The 20,788-nt window shown below is 39.8% G+C and overlaps 1 protein-coding gene across 1 annotated transcript in view; it reads left to right on the top strand.

Moving 5' to 3' along the window:
• The window catches only part of LOC126455668 (enoyl-CoA hydratase, mitochondrial-like), an 83,370-nt gene that overhangs the window by 40,197 nt on the left and 22,385 nt on the right, over positions 1 to 20,788 (top strand). Inside the window, exons 4-5 of the mRNA XM_050091438.1 lie at positions 4,398 to 4,602; positions 11,914 to 12,033. Coding sequence (XP_049947395.1) covers positions 4,398 to 4,602; positions 11,914 to 12,033 — 325 coding nt within the window. The remainder of the gene's footprint in view (positions 1 to 4,397; positions 4,603 to 11,913; positions 12,034 to 20,788) is intronic.

A 20,788-nucleotide genomic window follows, 5' to 3' on the forward strand; every position in this document is an offset into this window, starting at 1 on the left:
CAGACCCACCATACTTGCTCCGGACACTGCGAGAGGGCTGTACAAGCAATGATCACACGCACGGCACAGCGGACACACCAGGAACCGCGGTGTTGGCCGTCGAATGGTGCTAGCTGCGCAGCATTTGTGCACTGCCGCCGTCAGTGTCAGCCAGTTTGCCGTGGCATACGGAGCTCCATCGCAGTCTTTAACACTGGTAGCATGCCGCGACAGTGTGGACGTGAACCGTATGTGCAGTTGACGGACTTTGAGCGAGGGCGTATAGTGGGCATGCGGGAGGCCGGGTGGACGTACCGCCGAATTGCTCAACACGTGGGGCGTGAGGTCTCCACAGTACATCGATGTTGTCGCCAGTGGTCGGCGGAAGGTGCACGTGCCCGTCAACCTGGGACCGGACCGCAGCGACGCACGGATGCATGCCAAGACCGTAGGATCCTACGCAGTGCCGTAGGGGACCGCACCGCCACTTCCCAGCAAATTAGGGACACTGTTGCTCCTGGGGTATCGGCGAGGACCATTCACAACCGTCTCCATGAAGCTGGGCTACGGTCCCGCACACCGTTAGGCCGTCTTCCGCTCACGCCCCAACATCGTGCAGCCCGCCTCCAGTGGTGTCGCGACAGGCGTGAATGGAGGGACGAATGGAGACGTGTCGTCTTCAGTGATGAGAGTTGCTTCTGCCTTGGTGCCAATGATGGTTGTATGCGTGTTTGGCGCCGTGCAGGTGAGCGCCACAATCAGGACTGCATACGACCGAGGCACACAGGGCCAACACCCGGCATCATGGTGTGGGGAGTGATCTCCTACACTGGCCGTACACCACTGGTGATCGTCGAGGGGACACTGAATAGTGCACGGTACATCCAAACCGTCATCGAACCCATCGTTCTACCATTCCTAGACCGGCAAGGGAACTTGCTGTTCCAACAGGACAATGCACGTCCGTATGTATCCCGTGCCACCCAACGTGCTCTAGAAGGTGTAAGTCAACTACCCTGGCCAGCAAGATCTCCGGATCTGTCCCCCATTGAGCATGTTTGGGACTGGATGAAGCGTCGTCTCACGCGGTCTGCACGTCCAGCACGAACGCTGGTCCAACTGAGGCGCCAGGTGGAAATGGCATGGCAAGCCGTTCCACAGGACTACATCCAGCATCTCTACGATCGTCTCCATGGGAGAATAGCAGCCTGCATTGCTGCGAAAGGTGGATATACACTGTACTAGTGCCGACATTGTGCATGCTCTGTTGTCTGTGTCTATGTGCCTGTGGTTCTGTCAGTGTGATCATGTGATGTATCTGACCCCAGGAATGTGTCAATAAAGTTTCCCCTTCCTGGGACAATGAATTCACGGTGTTCTTATTTCAATTTCCAGGAGTGTATATACACAGTGTTCAAGTATTTACACTACCTAATGACTTACAGTACCAGAGTTTAAAAAAAAGTACCATTTTTTGACATAGTATTATCTTATACTGTGGTTGTAATCTTAATTCATCTTCTAATACTAGTTTCTAATGCTAGTGTCTCTTAATTTAGTACATAAAATTTATAACTCTGAAGGTGAACTTTTGCTCACTGTCTGCTCGTGTACTCGGCCACACTAGAGAATTCTTCTCCTAGTACAAATCTTTTTAGCATTGCAGTGAAAATCTTCTCCGTTTGAGGGTTTGTGATTCTCTTAACTTAATCATAATTTTCTTGACTTAACTGCTTATTCAGTCCATAAATGCTCAAAGAAAGCAATGAGGGTGATTACTGACAAAATAACAAAAAATTTTACAGGAAGATTACAAAACATTGGCTGAGGTGAAGTTTCATTAGCTGAACATTGGCGCTAAATTAATTTTTTTTTCTTTTTTTTTTTCAGTTTTAAAAGCAATTTCAAAATAAACAAATTAATTTAGCGCCAATGTTCAGCTAATGAAACTTCACCTCAGCCAAATGTAATACTAGGAGGTCTTAAAAGAAATCTCAGAGTGTCTTCATAATGTAAGCTGGAAATCTACACAATATCCAGGACAAGAAATATTTCAACATTATAAAATATACTGTGACATATTAAAAAAATTGCAAAACATCATGTGTGTGCAAATTTTGTCAAAAATTGGCAGGTCAAACTGTAAAATTTAATCATTGTGAAATAATATTAAAAAAAGGGAGAGAGAGAAAGTAGCCCATGAAGGCACCACAATCTCTATTAAGAAGAAGGAGAGAATTATAGTAGATTGTTCATGTATTTTTAATGATTTCCTTTAGAAAGTAGATGAGAAAATCAGTTGAAGAAAGGAAAACATTACACAGAAAAAAATGCAGAAGAGATTTAATGAAACTATAATTTTTTAGTCATTCTTATCTGGAACAAGTAAATTTTTTATGACCTTCAAAAATAAAAGTGCAAGTGAACTTGATGATATCTTTAACAAGGCACTAAAATTAGTGTTAATGTTCTTAGTCATGTGTGTAATACATTGTTAATTCAGGGTATTTTCTTAGACAGATTGAAATAAGCCATTATTGGGCTTCTCTTCACAGATATCAAAACTACTGGCCAATGTCACTCCTTCCATCTCTTTTGAAAATGTTTGAGAAAGTAATGTACTTGAGGGTTGTCACCTACCTGTGTAAATGTAGTCATTCATATAGACATTCCAATGAATCAAGGTTTGTCCTACTGGGGCAGCTGTTCATGTATTCACTGGGCACCTAATAATTTGTTTAATTGTAACACCTGCTGAAATCTTCTGCAAGTAATTGAAGGTATCTGATTCTGTCATTCATAATATCTTATTAGAGAAGTTAAGTTTTTATGGTATGTATGGTTCAGAACATGCCTTATTTACTTCCTATGTAAAAAACAGGATACAGAAAGTTACATAAGGATGTTCACACAGTACAATGAGGGATATCATGACATCTGCATGAAGAGAAAACATAATGTGCATTTTGCAAGGTTTGATTAATGACCTGTTATTGTTCTTGCTCTTTGTTAATGAGTTACAAAATTATTTCAATCTGCATCATAATTAATCCTTTGTTCAGATGATATAAGCGTTATTGTCAGGCTGAGCAAAGAAGCATGGACAAGGAAAATAGTAAATGATTTGTTTGTTAATGTTACTAAGTGGTTTTGTATGAATGTGCTAGCTCTAAACCTTAAAAAAAATTACAGATCATCCATGTTTTTAGTGTTTAAAATATCCAATCTCCTATTAATGTAATATACCATCAAAACATTATAAATGGGGTAGGAATTTCTAAGTTCTTGATTGTATTAGCTTATGAACATTAAAACTAAACATAATCACATAGCAGACTTACTGAAACTTAATGGTTCACCTTCATTTGCATAGGAATAACTGAGAACTTTAGGGATATAGAAATCAGTAAGTTAACTTATTTAGCATTTCTCATTCACTGATGTCCCATGGGATATGTTCATGGAATAACTCCTCACATTGACAAAGTATCCACTGCATAAAGGAAAGTAATTACAATTATGTGCAGTGTTTACACATCCCAGTCACCAGTTTAAGCAGTTTGGAATATATACTACAGCCTCATAGTATATTTATTGACTGATGACATTCTTTGTCAGCAAACTATTGCAGTCTGAGAGTATTTGTAAATATTGTAATAGTACAAAAACTGACCTGCACTTCTCTCCAATGAATTTAATTTTAACACAGAAGAGAGTGAAATAAATAGGTGTAAAACTCTTTGATGATTTGTGTGGGAATAAAATGTCTGGCAGATGGAAAATGTGCTTTCAAATGTATATTGAACTTGTTTTTTGTTAAAAACATCCATTACACCATGGAAGAATTCTTGAATAGAAATAAGTAGTCAATTATAAACCTATAAAAGGCCAGTAGGTAGACATATAAATATATTTTAGCTGTAAATTCTCATTCAAATGATTTTCCACATTATAGCATTTGTTGTGAATATGAACTAGCTAACTACCTACCTGTTCAAAACAATGGAAAGTCCAGGAATGAATAACAAGAGACACTTCCTCAGTGGCCAGTGATCATAGTCATGAGTGTGTGAGTTCTATTTTTGTGAAATTTTAACTGTGTGTGTGTGTGTGTGTGTGTGTGTGTGTGTGTGTTTTCTACTTCCAAAGTTCTTTTGGCCAAAAACTTTAATGTAAAGCAATCTTTTTGTTGTGCTCATCAGCAACTCAACATTAATTACCCACTTACTAATATAAATTTATATATGTTCATGCTTATTTTCTGTGCACGTTCCATAATTTACGTCATACCATGTAATTGAGTGACAAAAAATGGCATACTTATATTTAGTTTGGAAGGTGATTTAAATATTTATTTGGTAAGTGAAATAGAAGATATGTACAGAGAAAAATATAAACAGGCTGAAGTGATGTTGCAGCTAGGTGGAGGATGTGAAATGGCAATGATGTGTGATATTATTTATGCCGGTGACAAAGCACGTTTTGGGCAACCAGAAATTATAATTGGAACAATACCAGGAGCTGGTGGTACTCAGAGATTGACAAGAGCTGTTGGAAAATCAAAGGCAATGGAAATGTGTTTAACTGGCAATCAAGTTACTGCAAAGGAAGCCGAAAGAATGGGTAAAAATTGCATTCTACAACTTATTATAATGTAGCTTACAGAGACAAGAGTTGTTCAATGGAGGAAAGGAGTTCCTTTGAATGTGTTTTGTAGTTCTGTTATATGGTCAGTTTGGTTGCATGTAGATGTCAGGAAAGATAGTATTCAACAGTAGCAGGCTGTTGCAACACTTAGTTGTAGCATTGACAGTGACAGTCAAGGAGTTACTCAGGGTGCTGATCAACAGAGAGAGTAGATCTTTTTGTAGAAACACTGCAACCAGTATCCTCTTGAAGTCATACTCAACATCTCATTCACACAAAAACATCTCCTCCAAATGTGAAATCTACAAACAAAATCCACAGAACTACCATCAGTAGATTCATGGAACCCTCTTAGTTTACCTGTTTTTGAGTCACCTGCAGAAATTCTTTCCCTTCACTCAATACTTTAAGCCCTTTGTATGGTTTAGATACAGTGATGATAATTTTGTGATATGAGCCAATGGAAAGGACACTCTCTACTATTTTTTCCTGTAGAACCTCAAGAGCTACTCTCAAATTCATTTGACCTCATCCTTCTTGAAAGAATGAACTACCATCCTGAATGTTGATCTACAATTCTCAAATGGCTCCAAAAAAGCCTTTGTCCATCCCAGACCTACTAAGCACTAATTGTACCTCCATTGGGGCTGTCGTAATTTTTTCCACATCCATTATCCAAATATACTGAGAACCTTGTCAGATACTTTACAGATGGGGTTTAACCTGCCCAGCAACAGTAAAAACAGGTCTCTCATGTCATTTCTTTGCGTAAACTGATCAAGCCTGACATCACTATTAACCAAACTCTCTACCTTCTACTCTATATATCCGTATTATCAAATTTAGAAAGAAACTCAATTACATACTTCACTAGGGCTCCAAGTTACTCTTCTCATGCCTTGACATGAGAGATATCCTACCCAAACTCCTGTCCTTACTCCAAAAGTGGTATTCTGTTACCAACCCAATGTACACAATAAATAATCCAGGTTAAAGACCTGACCCATAAACCAGTTACCAACTCCTACTGCAGTCCTGTTACAGGCATTTTTATATCCTGTCATAGCAAGGGCCACATATTAAAGCAACCAAATCATTAATCAGCTGTTTTGCGGCTGCTGTTCAACATTCTATGTGGCTATGACAACCACCTAACTACTCATATGAGTACCACCACCAAAATATGGCTAGCTGCAAGTTCAGCCACCAAGTTGCTGAAAATTCTGCCTACCATGACTCTAATTACTGCAGCATATTCTTCATTACCAGCGTCATTTGATCCCTCTTTTCCAGCATCAACTTCACTCAACTCCACATGTGAAAAATTTCACTTCAGCACACCCTCTGTTACCTCAGACATTTGGCTTCTACTCCCTTCCTTATTCACATCCTCTCTATTATTTCATCACTTTCCAGCCCCATCCAGTGTACCCAGCATGGTAGATCCACCATCACTGCATGGTAACACATGTCACCTGAGGCAGAGGATCAGTGTGAAGACTGGCTGTCTAGCCATGCCCATTCACCCTGTGAGTGGACAGGTAGTAGCTCCTTCAGCAGGATCCAAGCAGGCACACAGGGGAAGGAGGTCTGTTAGCTATCAGGAACTACAATGTCAGGCACATTATGGAACCCCTTAGGGAAATAGCACACAGACTCATGAGGAAAACCAATGTGCACTCTGTATGTCTCTCAATGGGTCTCATCTGAGACTGCAGGAGGACTTGCCTGCAGCTAGTAAGCATACAGGTGCAGTCATCTGCAAGTTGTCACTCTCATAGACACTAATGATACCTGTCACTTGGTTTCTGAGGCCATCCTCAGTTCATACGGATGGCTAGTGTAAGTGTTGAAGACTACTGGCCTCATGCTCTGGGTGCAAACAGAGCTTGAAATTTGCAGCATTGTCCCCAGAGTTGATTGGGGTCCTCTGGTTTTGAGCCAAGTGGAGGGTCTCAACCAAGGATTCATCAACTCTCTGACAATCTTGGCTGTAGGTTTCTGGATCTATGTTAATGAGCAGAGAATTGTAGGAATTCTGTTGATAAGACAAGGGTTCACTAGACAAAGAAAGCAGTTACTCAGATAGCAGAATGTTTGTGCAGTGCACATGTGGTTTTTTTTTAGGCTAGGCAGTAGTTTGAGATACTCTGAAGAACACTCATTAGTCAACAATCATATAGCAAAATCAGACCACATTCAGAGTAAGGAAACTTTAACTGTCAAAATTTTATCAGTAAAATATTGAAGTATTCATAACAGAGTCCTGAATTTATTGTCCTCCAGAAATGTTGTCACACTCATACTATTCTCAGGACAGTGAGCTGGTTGAAAGCTGAAGTAGAAAGCTCTGAAATATTTAGTGGCTCATGGAACAGTATTGGAAAGAGAGATTAGATGCCATATGAGTGAGAATGTTCACTGCTATTGACATAAAAATATTGTGTCTATTGAGGTCAAAACTGAGTCTGTTGATGAAGTTATCTGGAAGTATGTAACAGATCTAAGTGAACTCAAGTTAATTATAGGGTGTTTTTACCAGCCACTTGATTCTGCTGTGGCAGTTTTAGAATCACTGAAAGAAAGTTTACATACAGTAGTAAGTATGCGGATAATGTAACATTAGTTGGAGGTGACTTTAATGTACTGAGTATAAACTGGGATGTCTATGGATTCACTGTGCAGGGAATACAAAAAACCAGTCTTGTGAAGCACTTTTGTACACGTTTTCAAAAAACTGTCTTGAGTAGTTAGATTGACAGCCCACATGCAATGGAAATATCTTAGACCTTGTACCTCAAACAGGCATGGCCTTATTAACAGTTCCAGTAGAGAGACAGAGATTAATGACCATCATGTCATCATACAGATAATGGTCACTAAAGTTAATAAATCAATTGAGAAGGCTAGAAGAGTATTTTTGCTAGAAAGAGCATATAAGAATTTGTTAGCATCACACTTAGAGAGTGAAAGGACATGATTTAATTCCAGTATTATGAAAATAGAGGAATTATGTGTAAAGCCTGAAAAGATTCTAAATCATCCTCCAGAGTAGTATTTGCCTGTTAGTGGATTAAGGACCCAAAGACCTACTGTGGTTTAGTAACTAAAATGCTGAGGAAGCAAAGACTGTTGCACTCTCAGTTCAAAAGAGTGTTAATGAATGATGACATGCTAGAGTTACAGACATTTGTGCATCTGTAAAATGGTTGATCCATGAAGCATACAACAGCTACCACCATCATACCGTAGCAAAAGATCATTCTGGTCACTACTGGGCACAGGAAGCTGTATGAGGATACAAGATGACTTAGATAAAATTTCTAGTTGGTTAGATGAATGACTGCTAGCTGTAAATGTGGAAAAATGTAAGGTAATGCAGATGAGTAGGATAAAGATACCATAATGTTTGAATACACTATTGTTATTGTGCTGCCTGGTACAGTCAAATGGATTAAATATCCAGATGTAACACTGCAAAGAGATATGAAATGGAAAGGACATGTAAGGATTGTAGTAGGGCAACCAAATGAGCGACTTTAGTTTAGGAGAATTTTAGGAAAGTAAGGCTTATTGGTAAAGGAGACCGCATATAGAACACTAGTATTATCTATTCTTGAGTACTGCTCAAGTGTTTGTGATCCCCACCAGGATGGATTAAAAAAAAACATTGAAGCAATTAAGAGGCAGGCTGCTAAATTTGTTGCCGGTATGTTTGATCAACACATAAGTTTTATGGAGATGCTTCAAGGGCTCAAATGGGAGTCCCTGGAAGAAAGACAGCATTCTTTTAGAGGAACACTATTGAGAAAATTTGGAGAACCAAAATCTGAAGCTGACTGCAGAAGGATTTTACTGCCGCAATGTACATTTTGCATGAGGACCAAGAAGATAAGGTAACATAAGAAAAACTGGAGCTCATGTGAAGTATATAGACAGTTATTGTTCCCCTGCTCTATTTGTGAGGAAAGGAAATGACTAGTAGTGGTACAAGATGTCTTCTGCCACACTGTACAGTGGCCTGTGGCGTATATGTGTAGATGTAGCTGTATGTAGATGTAGATGTGGATATTGTCCATAAATGGCTTTAGACACCGCCTATGTGTCATTTCCAGAATGAATCTTTCACTCTGCAGTATAGTGTGCATTGTCTTGAAAGTTCCTGACGAACTGAAAATCTGTTCTGTACCAAGACTCAAGCCTGGAATCATTGTTTTCTTCTTTTTTCTTTGACATGCTATGCTTTATTAAGTCAAAAACTTCTGATTGGTCACTCAAAATTCACACCATGTTTGTTACACTATTTATTTGAGAAAGGAATTTTTTTCCAAAGACTGAATACAGTTCCACCCACAATATGTCGTGAACATCATCTGGATTATGCATGAATGACTCACAAAGCTGTTCCCTATATTGTAATCAAACAATTTGTTATAAGAAAGCATTTTTAATTAGTATACAGGGATGGGTTGTACTTTTGTGTTACATGTTACATTCTTGTCATCATTTTTGAATTGATATCACTACAGTGTATTGCAAAGTACCAAGGAAGACAAAGATTTAATTACTTGATTCTTGTGCTAGTGCTATACATGGCTGCCTACTATGCATTTGAATACGTCACTTGATATCTCATCATAACAGATGAGCTGACACATTATAATACTTAATGGTTTAAAATTTAAATTATAGTCATATGTTTGAAATTAAGTGGCATGGTTAAAATTTGTGAAGTGCTTGTAAGTAACTCTACAATGAGAAGGCTAGGGTGTAATATGAACAATGGATGAACAAGAACAACAATCTGTCTTTGAATTTAGTTTTCACAAAAATGGATAGACACATAAAAAATTGGGCAAGTGCGAGGAGGACTCGCACTCTGAGGGTCCCGTACAAACTTAATTATGTATATAGGCAGTTCATCCATCCCAGGAATCAAGATTCTTGATGATTTTTCTCTCTTATTGTCAGTGATACTGGCAAAATATCAAGTTCAGGAATTCCAAGACTTTCAAGAATTTTTTAATTTTAAGTTTTAATTTGAGTAATAAATGATAAACTAAATATTTTTGCTGTGGTATAACTACAAATTAACAATTTTCTGATTTTTTTCCCTTTACTTGTACTGTTAAACCTTACTTATTACCAAATTTCATTATTCTTGGTCAACAGGAAGTACCCTACAGGTTTTGATGACTAAGGTTGTGAACATTGAAATACACTTTATCTTTTGATTGCATTGACTTAGACGTTTAACTTTTCTACAACACAGGACCGGAAACCTCAGTATGTGTATTAAATTTCAACTTGTTACATCTACCCTTCCTGAAGAAAAGTGGTCTGAACAGACTGATGGACAGACTGTCAGACAACAAATGATGAAAAAAAAATTGTTTTTGTATGATGTAGTTACAAATTAACAATTTTCTGATTTTTTTCCTTTAGCTGAACTGTGAAACCTTGTTTATTAGCAAGTTTCATGATTCAAGGTCAACACAAAGCACGCTATAGGTTTTCATGAGTGAGTTTGCAAGTATCAAAATATGTGACATAAATGGCCATACCTTTTGATTACATTGACTTTGGAGCTAATGTCTATTTCTCTGCCAAGGGGCCACAGACCTTAGTATGTGCCACAAATTTCAACTTGATACTCATCCCTGAGAAAAATGGGTCCTAAAAGATTTTGTTCTTTAGTTCTACTGTGAAATCTTGCTGCTTGCCTTTTCTATATCAATAGGAAGTCCCTACAGGTTTTGATGAGTGATTTAGCGAGTGTCAGAATACATGACATAAATTGCTGCATCTTTTGATTGCAATTGTTTCAATTTTTTACACTGCCAAGAGACTTTAGATCTCGATATGTCAGTATGTGTAATAAATTTCAACCTGATACATCTAACCATTCCTGAGAAAAAGTGTTTTCAACAGACAGACAGACTGACTGACATACAGACATTCAAGACAGTAATCCTATGAGAATCCTGTTTTTACCAGCTGATGTGGGAACCCTAAAAAGAATGCTAACATTAAGTGTCCAGCTAAATCAATTGGATTCTTTATATATTTGTTGGATTCCTATTTTTTACATGTAGACTGAATTTGTTTACTTGTTTACATTGTCTTTGCACTGTTACCTCATATATTTGTTTTATATCTACAGGTTTACATCACAAGCAGAATCTTAAATTTCATTAAATGAGTATTAACATTATCAGTTAAAAAAAGACTTCATTTTTATATTAAAATGATTCCCCTTTTATAATCTTAGTAGCTCTTGGTAGTTCGTTAAACCAAATCAAACCAGTGATGTATGGGCTTTTATCATTTTCACTTTGATTCTTGGCCAAAAGTAGTTATATTTCGTTCTGGACTTGCCATATACATAAGTGGTACTTGATAACTTCAGTTGATTAGCTCACAAGAAAATGTAAACTATTTAAATATATATAAAGAATATATTGTTGAGCATTTGTGCTGTACATATACTTCACCACACCATTCTCTGTGATCTGTCACATGTATAAATATTATTGCCCTTTTATGCAATAGCATTATTCTTTGTAAATGAATGAAAACTACACAGCCCCATAATTAAATCCCACAGCTAGGAAACTCATAAATCATTCCATAATATACTATTTGCAGTGTTTGACTAAGAACTATCTTTGTGAAGTGGCTAAAGAGAGATAAGTCACAGTTGTTGCTTTAATGTGGTTTATACACATCAGATTTTTCATCCAGATATACACACCCATAAATTTACAGCTACCAGATTCTGTTGCCAAGATGTTATAGACATTATTTACATTTATGTGGTGAGAACTACCAATTTTAAATGCCAATAATTGAAATTATGTGGTATTCAACTTGAGGCCTTGATTGTTGAAATATTTAGCTAATTCTGTTACACAACAAGTAGAAAAAGCTCTGAATTCTTTACATTCACCATCATAGAATAAGACTGGCACACCATTAGCATAGCTTATTATATAGTAATTAGTAGGTTGTACAATGTCATTAATGCACATGAGAAAGAGAAAGGCCCCAAAGATTGAGCCCTTAGGTACAGCCTGTATTACTGCATTACTACTGTACTGAAAGTTTATAATCTTATCATCTAATCTGTATGCCAGTTCAGTGTTGCTTATGATTCAACAGGCATTGGCTACAAGTTGCATGCATTGTTTCTGTTTTTTTCATTGTCACAGAAATGAAATGACAGATCTGCTTATTCTCATTGTGAAGACAAATAGCACTCTCATATTATTATTATCCTTTTTATAGGTCTTGTGAGTAAAGTGTTCCCTGCTAGCCAACTTATGAGTGAAGTCATCAAATTAGCAGAGAAAATCTCTTCATATTCGCCACTGATTGTGACTCTGTGCAAAGAGGCAGTAAACACAGGTTAGTGTTCACAATGCTGGGAACTATGCTATTCCTTCAATGGAATTGATTGAAATGAAACAGTACAGTATTAAAAACTTTTATTCATTTAATTTAGGGTTCACAGAAGAAAAAAATTAGTGTGTAGTATCCAATATAAAGATAATCAAGCCTTATCGTAATGCTGTTAGAGAAAAGAGAAAACATTAAGTATTTTTCCAGTCAACTTGCATCTACCTGAGTTAAGTATTCAATAACATAAGGCCAGATTACAGCTTTTTAAGACTCTTAGACACTGTATTACTGAGATGCCAAGATGAGGGCCTTTTTTTATATGATTAGTTTATAAAAATAATCAAGTCAAAATATAAGTGTAAAATATGAACTGCTCACATGATGGATCACTTACATAATGAATAAGATTCATTATTAGTTTTACAGATTCATTAGTAAGGAGATTCATATGAATGTGTAAGATATCACTAACATAAAAAATGCATGTCAAATGCATCTGAAAAATCTGTGATGTGACACTTGTGTCAAGTTGCAAATACTTGGTGATATTGGTTTTCTAGGTATTAGACCATGGCATGTTTCTGTGCCAAACATTTTAGCCCCTACTGTGAGAGATGTCCTCAAATGGCATCTACATACATACTCTGCAAAACATAGTGAATTGCATGCCAGAGGGTACTTCACATTGCACCAGTTATCAGTACAGAAACATTTCTCTTGTGTTCTATCAGTGCAGTGAAGACTGCCCTGGCTTTACCTGCAACTGTGCCACATCCCTACAAATGGTTCTGTGTGCACTGTAATTAATCTAATATTTGTCTCATGATCCCTATGGAAGTGATACATAAGAGGCTGTAGTATATTCCTATTTTCATCACTTAAAACTGGTTCCTGAACTTCCATAAGTGGGCTTTCTTGGGATAGTTTGCATCAATCTTCAGGTGTCTAGTTTCTACAGCACCTTGATGACTATCACCCATCAAAAAATCTTGTGACCATCTGTGTTGCCCTGGTTTGTATACAATCAATGTCCCTTGTTAGTCCTGTTTGGTACAGGTTCAAATACACTTGAGCAATATTTTAGGACTGGTTGCATGAGTGTTCTGTAAGCAACCTTCTTTGTGTGCATATTGCATTTCTCTCACGTTCTACCAGTGCAGTGAAGACTGCCCTAGCTTTACCTGCATCTGTGCCATATCCCTACAAATTGGCACATTCAACTATTTGTAGAATAACATCCTCAAAGAATTCAGGTAACTTTTTGTGATTAGATCCAATTAATTTCCATCATGTGTAGCCTCTGGAATAGCCTTTTCTGTGTAGCTCTTAGAGTGGTCATTTAGTTGGTGTGTTGGTGGTAGAGGTGGCCAATAAAATCAATCAGACATCTGTAAAATGGTAGCACATTAATATGTTTATTTTCAAGATGTAGACTTAATAATTGATCTATACATTGATTTATACATCTGTATGTCCTTTTATAGTGCTGGGTTATATACGAGTGTAATATTCTTTATAGAAACAAATAATTTAGAATGCTGTTACAATCTGATGAGACACTGATAAGTAATAATCCTTAGTAGAATCATGCTACATCAATGTACTTCCCTCATTGCAGTCTTACTTATTAAGATTGATATTAGTCTGAAACTTCAATGAATCTGGGCATAGCTCTGAGTGCATCTGATTAAAAAGATGCATCAGCCAATCACAGTTGCAAGCAGTGAGGCCATGTGAATGTAGTATCTTCTGGTGACATGCATATGTGGCACCCCCCATTGGGAACAGCGAGCAGTGGAAGAATGAGCTCAACTGACAGCAGCCTGTCTTCCCCATAGCCCATAGCTGTGAGTGGCAGTCAATGAAGTTGCTATCAATGCTGCATTAGTAATGTTTCACAGGATGCTTTTTCATGCTCATGACTTATAAAACTGTAATTTTTGCAACTGATTGTTATATAATTGAGTATCCTCCAGTGACAGCATGTTTGGGAGCTTAAGTACTTACGTTTTCCATAAAGCTTCTGATTAAATCTTGGAAGTGAGTCAATAGAAGGATCCAATTATAAGTTTACTTCCACCCTTGATCTCAGCCCAGCTCAGAGAACTTCATATGCAGTTTCAGTTTCTATCATTGTGGATTTGAGTTTCTTGTATACAACAAATACACCACATTCATTAACCATTAGCCTCAACTTTTGATATGCATTTAGATTTTCCCCAAAAATCTCACTATCAACTCCAGGTTTTAACACGCTTTCTGTACCTAGTATTATGTGAGGCTCACTGCCTTTCAGGATCTCTCAAACTCTAAAACTTCATTGCGAATGCTTTGGCAGTTAATCATTAAAAGTTTAATACTCTCACCTGTAGGGGATGTTCCTTTGCATCTTATACTGACACTTCCAGGTCCCCTGCAGCTGTCATTATCTTGGCTGGATGGAGAGTCACCTAATCTAAAAAGGTCTCATGTCTGCACCACAAACAGTCAGCTACTAGGCTAGCTCTATTTGATGTTTAGTTCACACCCAACCCATTTACGGGAATTCTACAGTTCTCAGCTTACATAACAGTCAGCTGAATTCTCTGACAAAACAAGTGAAGCCAAAAAGGAAATAATGAAATGTATTTGTGAAATCAAAACAGATCTGACATTGTTAGGAATTGTAGAAATTTTGCCAGATTACCAAAATCCGAAATATTAAGTTCAAAAAATTAACAAATGACAAGATGACCAAGAGAAAAACCAAAGAAGACTGGAACAACACCATCTGGAGAGAGAAAGGAAGTTCACAGAAAGAAAATAAAAGAAATATGGGCTCAAATGAAGGCAAATGTCATCCCCTGAGTACATTGTGTAGTCCTAATTGCCTTATTTGTATACAACAATATAATAATTGTTGTGACTTGGCAAGACAGCCAAGCCACTATGATTGGTAGCCGAAAGGCACGCGTTAAGCTCACACAGGCTGGCGTGAGGTCTGGAACAGTTATAGGAGTTAGACTTTAGCAAAAAAGGTCGTAGCTGTTGGAATACTTAACTTTAATCCATAATTGGTGAACATCGGTCTGACCGTACATGCATCACAAGATAAATAGCAAATGATAATGGCGCCTTGCTAGGTCGTAGCAAATGACGTAGCTGAAGGCTATGCTAACTATCGTCTCGGCAAATGAGAGCTTAATTTGTCAGTGAACCATCGCTAGCAAAGTCGGCTGTACAACTGGGGCGAGTGCTAGGAAGTCTCTCTAGACCTGCCATGTGGCGGCGCTCGGTCTGCAATCACTGATAGTGGTGACACGCGGGTCCGACGTTTACTAACGGACCGCGGCCGATTTAAAGGCTACCATCTAGTAAGTGTGGTGTCTGGCGGTGACACCACATTCCTCCCCTGCAAATCGGCGAACGGTTGTGTTATAAGGCTTCCGCCCGTTGTGGGGAGGACCCCATGTTGACGTATGCGACGAAGTGGGGAGCCTAACAACAGACGAGGCTGTGCCAACCGCACCCTGCCATTCGGTCCGAGGGGAGCTAGGAAACGCCTGAAAACCTACTCCAGGGTGCACGCCAACATGCGGTGTATGCGCCCTTAGAGAGACAGGAGGGGCCGAAGGGTCAACCTCCATCGAGCCGGGGCACCTGACGGGTGAAGACGACATATGCTCCGGAGTGGGCAAGAATTCCATGGTGGAGGACAACTGGTCACGGGAATGGATCGGCGGTGCGTGACCCAGGGAGGCGCCCGGCGGTTGCAGCGACGCGTCCACTGTGGGTGGCGCCGGCGGGAGAACAGGCGGCGGCGGCGGCGCGCCCCCATGGGGCAAAATGGAAAGCAGCGTCGGTAACACCTGGGGCTGAGGCGAGCCAGTAGGTGGGTCCCCAGGGCGCTGACCAGACGGCACCATCGCTGAAAGCAGATGGGGAGTGGCAGATCCCATGCAACGACAGAGGCGCAGCTGATTGAGATGCCGACGCACCTCACCAGAGACCCCCAAAACCAGATACATAGCGCGGCCGAGGCAGCGAAGAATGCGCCCTGCGAGCCAACGCCGTGAACCTCGATAGGTGCGATAGTATACAATGTCACCTGGGGCGAAATCAGGTGACTGCCGCTGCACAGGAACCTGATGCGGCGGATGTAGCAAAGACATAGAGGTTCAATGAGGGCGACCGTGAAGCAACTCAGCCGGCGAGTGACCATCTCGGGGCTGAGAGCGATACGAGGATAAAAAGAGCAATAACGCGTCCTCCCGAGAATGCAACGCTTTCAACTTCAACATCTGTGACTTGAAAGTCCGGACCAAACGTTCAGCGGCACCGTTGGACTGTGGCAAAAACGGCGCGGGTGTCAGATGTTGAATACCATTGGCCTTGCAGAATGACTGAAATTCTGCGGACACGAATTGTGGGCCATTGTCGGAAACAACAGTCTCAATTTTCTGGAAGGTTTTTGCAAAAGTACTAAGGGTGATGCCCAGAGGGAAGCCTGCACACGTTCAATTACACCTTGTGATTCCAAATTGTGTAATGTTTTTGCGACCTCACCACGCAATGCGTGGGGAACATTGCACGCTCTAAAAAACTTCTGTTGCGCTTTTACTTTCAGTTCCAAATGTGCTTTATAGTTCTTAGCGCAACCGAGGCCCGGTGCAAAAATGTCTGCAAATTCTTCACAGAGACGAGAAACACTGGCTGAAGGCACAGTCTGGTTCACTGATAGGACCTGATTTACTCTAGACAAGTTAAACAACTGAAATAAATCGAAACCAAACAAGTTCACTGCAGGAGAAGAATGAAGGACGTAAAATGACACAAGTTTTGTTTGTCCCTTGTATGTTGCAAGAAGGCTGCACTGTCCTAACACAGGGATTGCCTGTCCGGAATAACTAGTTAGCATAACATTTGCGGCACGCAACGGAGGTGTGCCCAACTGTTTGTACGTGTCGTGAATGAGTAGTGAAACTGCAATTCCGGTATCGAGCTGGAATGGTATCACTTTGGCGTTAATGTCCAAGTCAACAAAAAGTTCATTGTCCTGCTGACGACAAGAGCGACTGTCTCGTGCAACGTGAACTGACACTGGTACAGAATCACTTGCGACATGACGGGATTTCCGGCGATGTCAACGCACACTATTTGTGGGACGAACACAGTCACTGTTAGAGAGAGGAGCACTGGGTGGAGTGGCATGAACTACATGAATTTCCATGGGCAAAGTGTCGCGAGCCTGAGGATCCTAGGTTCGATTCCGATTCTGGCGTGAAGCAAAGGGCCTGGAATGGTTGTGAGTGTCCGATCGGAGCTTTTTCTGGCAAACACTTTGAACATGTCCTTTTTTATTACAGAAAAAGCAAATAGCTTGGCGTGACGGGCAATTCTCACGCGAATGTCTAGTAGCACACCGCAGGCATGATTTCACTGCATTTGCATGCTGGCGTGGGACACGTGGCTGAGAGCCAGGCGGCTTTGGCGCAGCCGGGCTCGAGGACTGTTTACTGTTCAGTGCAGCTCGCCTGGCGGGCCAGTTAATGTGACACACAGGTGGCGAAGTTTCAAATGATTCCTGAGCAAAGTCAAGTGTGGCCTGCCGATCCAATATGTCCATCACTTGTTGAAGGGAGGGATTGACTAGTTTCAAAATCTGTTCCCTTATACGAACATCAGAAACGTTCTGTGCAATTGCATCACGCACCATAGTATCTGAATAAGGGAGTCCACATTCACACTCAAAAGCACAATCCCTAGTAAGGCCTTGCAAGGTTGCAACCCACTCCCTATTAGTCTGACCGGCCGTACGTTTTGTACGAAAGAAGGTATACCTTTCTGCAACTACATTGACTGTTTCTTTAAAATAGGCATCTAATGCAGACCAAATTTCTTCGTAGGACAGAGTTGCTACGTCGCGCCGGGGAAACTATTTGACATCACACAGTACGTGGATACGCCGACACACGATAATAAGAAAGGCTGCCGCTCGTTACCTTGAATTCTGTAGGCGGCGAGATGGAATCCAAATTGGTGGGACCACTCCGTCCAGCTTTCCAGTGCCGCATCAAAAGGACGAAAAGGTGGTGCAACTGCGTGTTGTGGCTGCGGTAGCAGTGGAGCGGCGGCTGCCGCATAGTTTTGCAGTGCACGTTGACCCTGGACGAGCTGTCCAAGTGCATCCAGTAAGGCCTGCGTCTGCTGGTTCTGTAAGCGATAAAATTCGGACAGCACATCTGGAGAATGTGGCAAAGCCATTACACAAGTAAATCAGGGCAGGAGCAGTATAGATACGAGCGCAAAGTGGGCTCGTCGCCAATCCTCGGCACCAAACTGTTGTGACTTGGCAAGACAGCCAAGCCACTATGATTGGTAGCCGAAAGGCACGCGTTAAGCTCACGCTGGCTGGCGTGAGGTCTGGAACAGTTATAGGAGTTAGACTTTAGCAAAAAAGGTCGTAGCTGTTGGAATACTTAACTTTAATCCATAATTGGTGAACATTGGTCTGACCGTACATGCATCACAAGATAAATAGCAAATGATAATGGCGCCTTGCTAGGTCGTAGCAAATGACGTAGCTGAAGGCTATGCTAACTATCGTCTCGGCAAATGAGAGCTTAATTTGTCAGTGAGCCATCGCTAGCAAAGTCGGCTGTACAACTGGGGCGAGTGCTAGGAAGTCTCTCTAGACCTGCCGTGTGGCGACGCTCGGTCTGCAATCACTGATAGTGGTGACACGCGGGTCCGACGTTTACTAACGGACCGCGGCCGATTTAAAGGCTACCACCTAGCAAGTGTGGTGTCTGGCGGTGACACCACAATAATAATACTGTTTGGCATGTCATTTAGTGTGATCATTAAGGGTGATAATACACTTCCTTAGGGCAGTCTTGAAGTTATTTATACATCTGTTGATGACTTTTGTAATCTACCTCTCCCTTTCTTGTTGTTTCTACTGTCCACGATGGTGAAATCTTTTCAGAAAATCCAAGAGAGTAATATTTACATAAAACTTTTTACTTATCTTTTCTCTCGCAATTGGCTTCAGTTCTTCATGTCTAGGGGTCTGATTTTAAAACTGAAATTCTCACATTTTAGGCTCTCATGGTTCAATTGAGCCAAATAATTTTGAAGAATGTCTTTGCAGAATTTCTGTTTATTTTCTCACGTTTCACTCTACAGTAATAACAATATTCCAAAGGGTTTGCAATTTTTCTTGGCAAATTAATTTCTGTTAGTTTAGATTATTATTTTATAAATGAATCCAGAAATAAACATAATACAGTATTACATTGCATAATTAATAAAAGAAATTTAAATGTGCCAAATACATCGCAATTTCAAATGTTTCTAAAAAATCATTTTTAACTGTACATTCAGAGCTAGTAAATATCGATTGTAACAATGAAAACAAAATAATTCCTTTTCATAAATTTTATCTTGAAATATAACATACTGCGTATAAAATTATATGAAATATTTCAGAAAAACAGCAGAGATAATACTGACCTGTCCAAAATTTGAAAAATATTTCTTGTGTTGACTACTACTGTTGGGGAAAAGTAATACTAGAGGAGGATGTACCTTTACACTTTCCATCCAAGATAACAGGCTACATCTTGCCTACCAATAAATCACCAATACAGTCACAAATTTTGTTTGATACATCATATTCATTAATGAGGTTCAAGAGTTGTAGGTTGCAGTATCTATGCAGAAATAAAGGGATTTACAAACAGTACAAAAGTCTTGAGAACTGCAGTAAACAAGTGTTTGATGAGGGACAAAAACAACTGTGTATAGTATTTGGTATGTGTAATATTGTACAGACAAATACCATAGCTGTTTCCTGTGTTAATACACCAGTGAAAATGAAGACTACATTTTGTTTTAGTAAAACATTAAAAATTAACTAGTCTGTGTTTATATTATATATTTTGCTTTTAGATCCATGTGGGAGAAGAGTGGCTTTGTTGATGTTTCTAGTGAGTTACACAATGGGGGGATAACAGGCAAGTTGGAGAGGGAAGTTCCCCACCATTGCCAATTGAACCAGAGCCTCCATGGCTGTAGTCTTGTCTGTGGAAATATGCAACATATCATGATACATGCATGAGTTTTGATACAATTAACATGAAAAGTTTGTTTAAAATTTTGTGTAGTTTTCAATGTAAATTTTTCTGACACGTTCACCAAACCAGCTCTGTGCAACCTTATGAGTAAGTAGTGCAGGGAGACATTGCATCCATTCGTCAACCACATGAATAGAGTGCTTCCAAGATATATGGCGTATATCAAGAATGACAGAAAGTTGATTTGTTTTAGATATGTTGGTTGAACAAAAAAATGATAGATGACACAGACATTCTGTGTATAAAAACATGACCCATACAGACCGATGCATTTCAGCAAACCCAGGAGGACGAACATATCGTGTGGTTTCCATTCTGTGATGCAACAGTCAGAAAGAGAGGCAGAGTCTTAAATAGATAATCAGACTGGTGTTTCACTCACACATGAAGATTAATGATATCTTGCAACATGTTAAAGGTAACCTCAGCCTGAAGGTGCCAGGGACTTATAATATTCCTTGAAAGTGTGACAGCAATTTCATGGAGCAATCCATACAGACTGTTGCTGACCACTGTATGGAGCATCTGTGTCACCTGAAAGAAAAAAAATTTTGATAATTTGGTGGTGCCTGAGCATGGATTGTTAAAAAAGCACAAGATAACATTTGAACATATGAGAACTATTGGGACTTGGTGATTAGAGA

Source organism: Schistocerca serialis, chromosome 2 (assembly GCF_023864345.2).
Source record: "Schistocerca serialis cubense isolate TAMUIC-IGC-003099 chromosome 2, iqSchSeri2.2, whole genome shotgun sequence".
In the NCBI taxonomy this organism is placed as follows: domain Eukaryota; kingdom Metazoa; phylum Arthropoda; class Insecta; order Orthoptera; family Acrididae; genus Schistocerca; species Schistocerca serialis.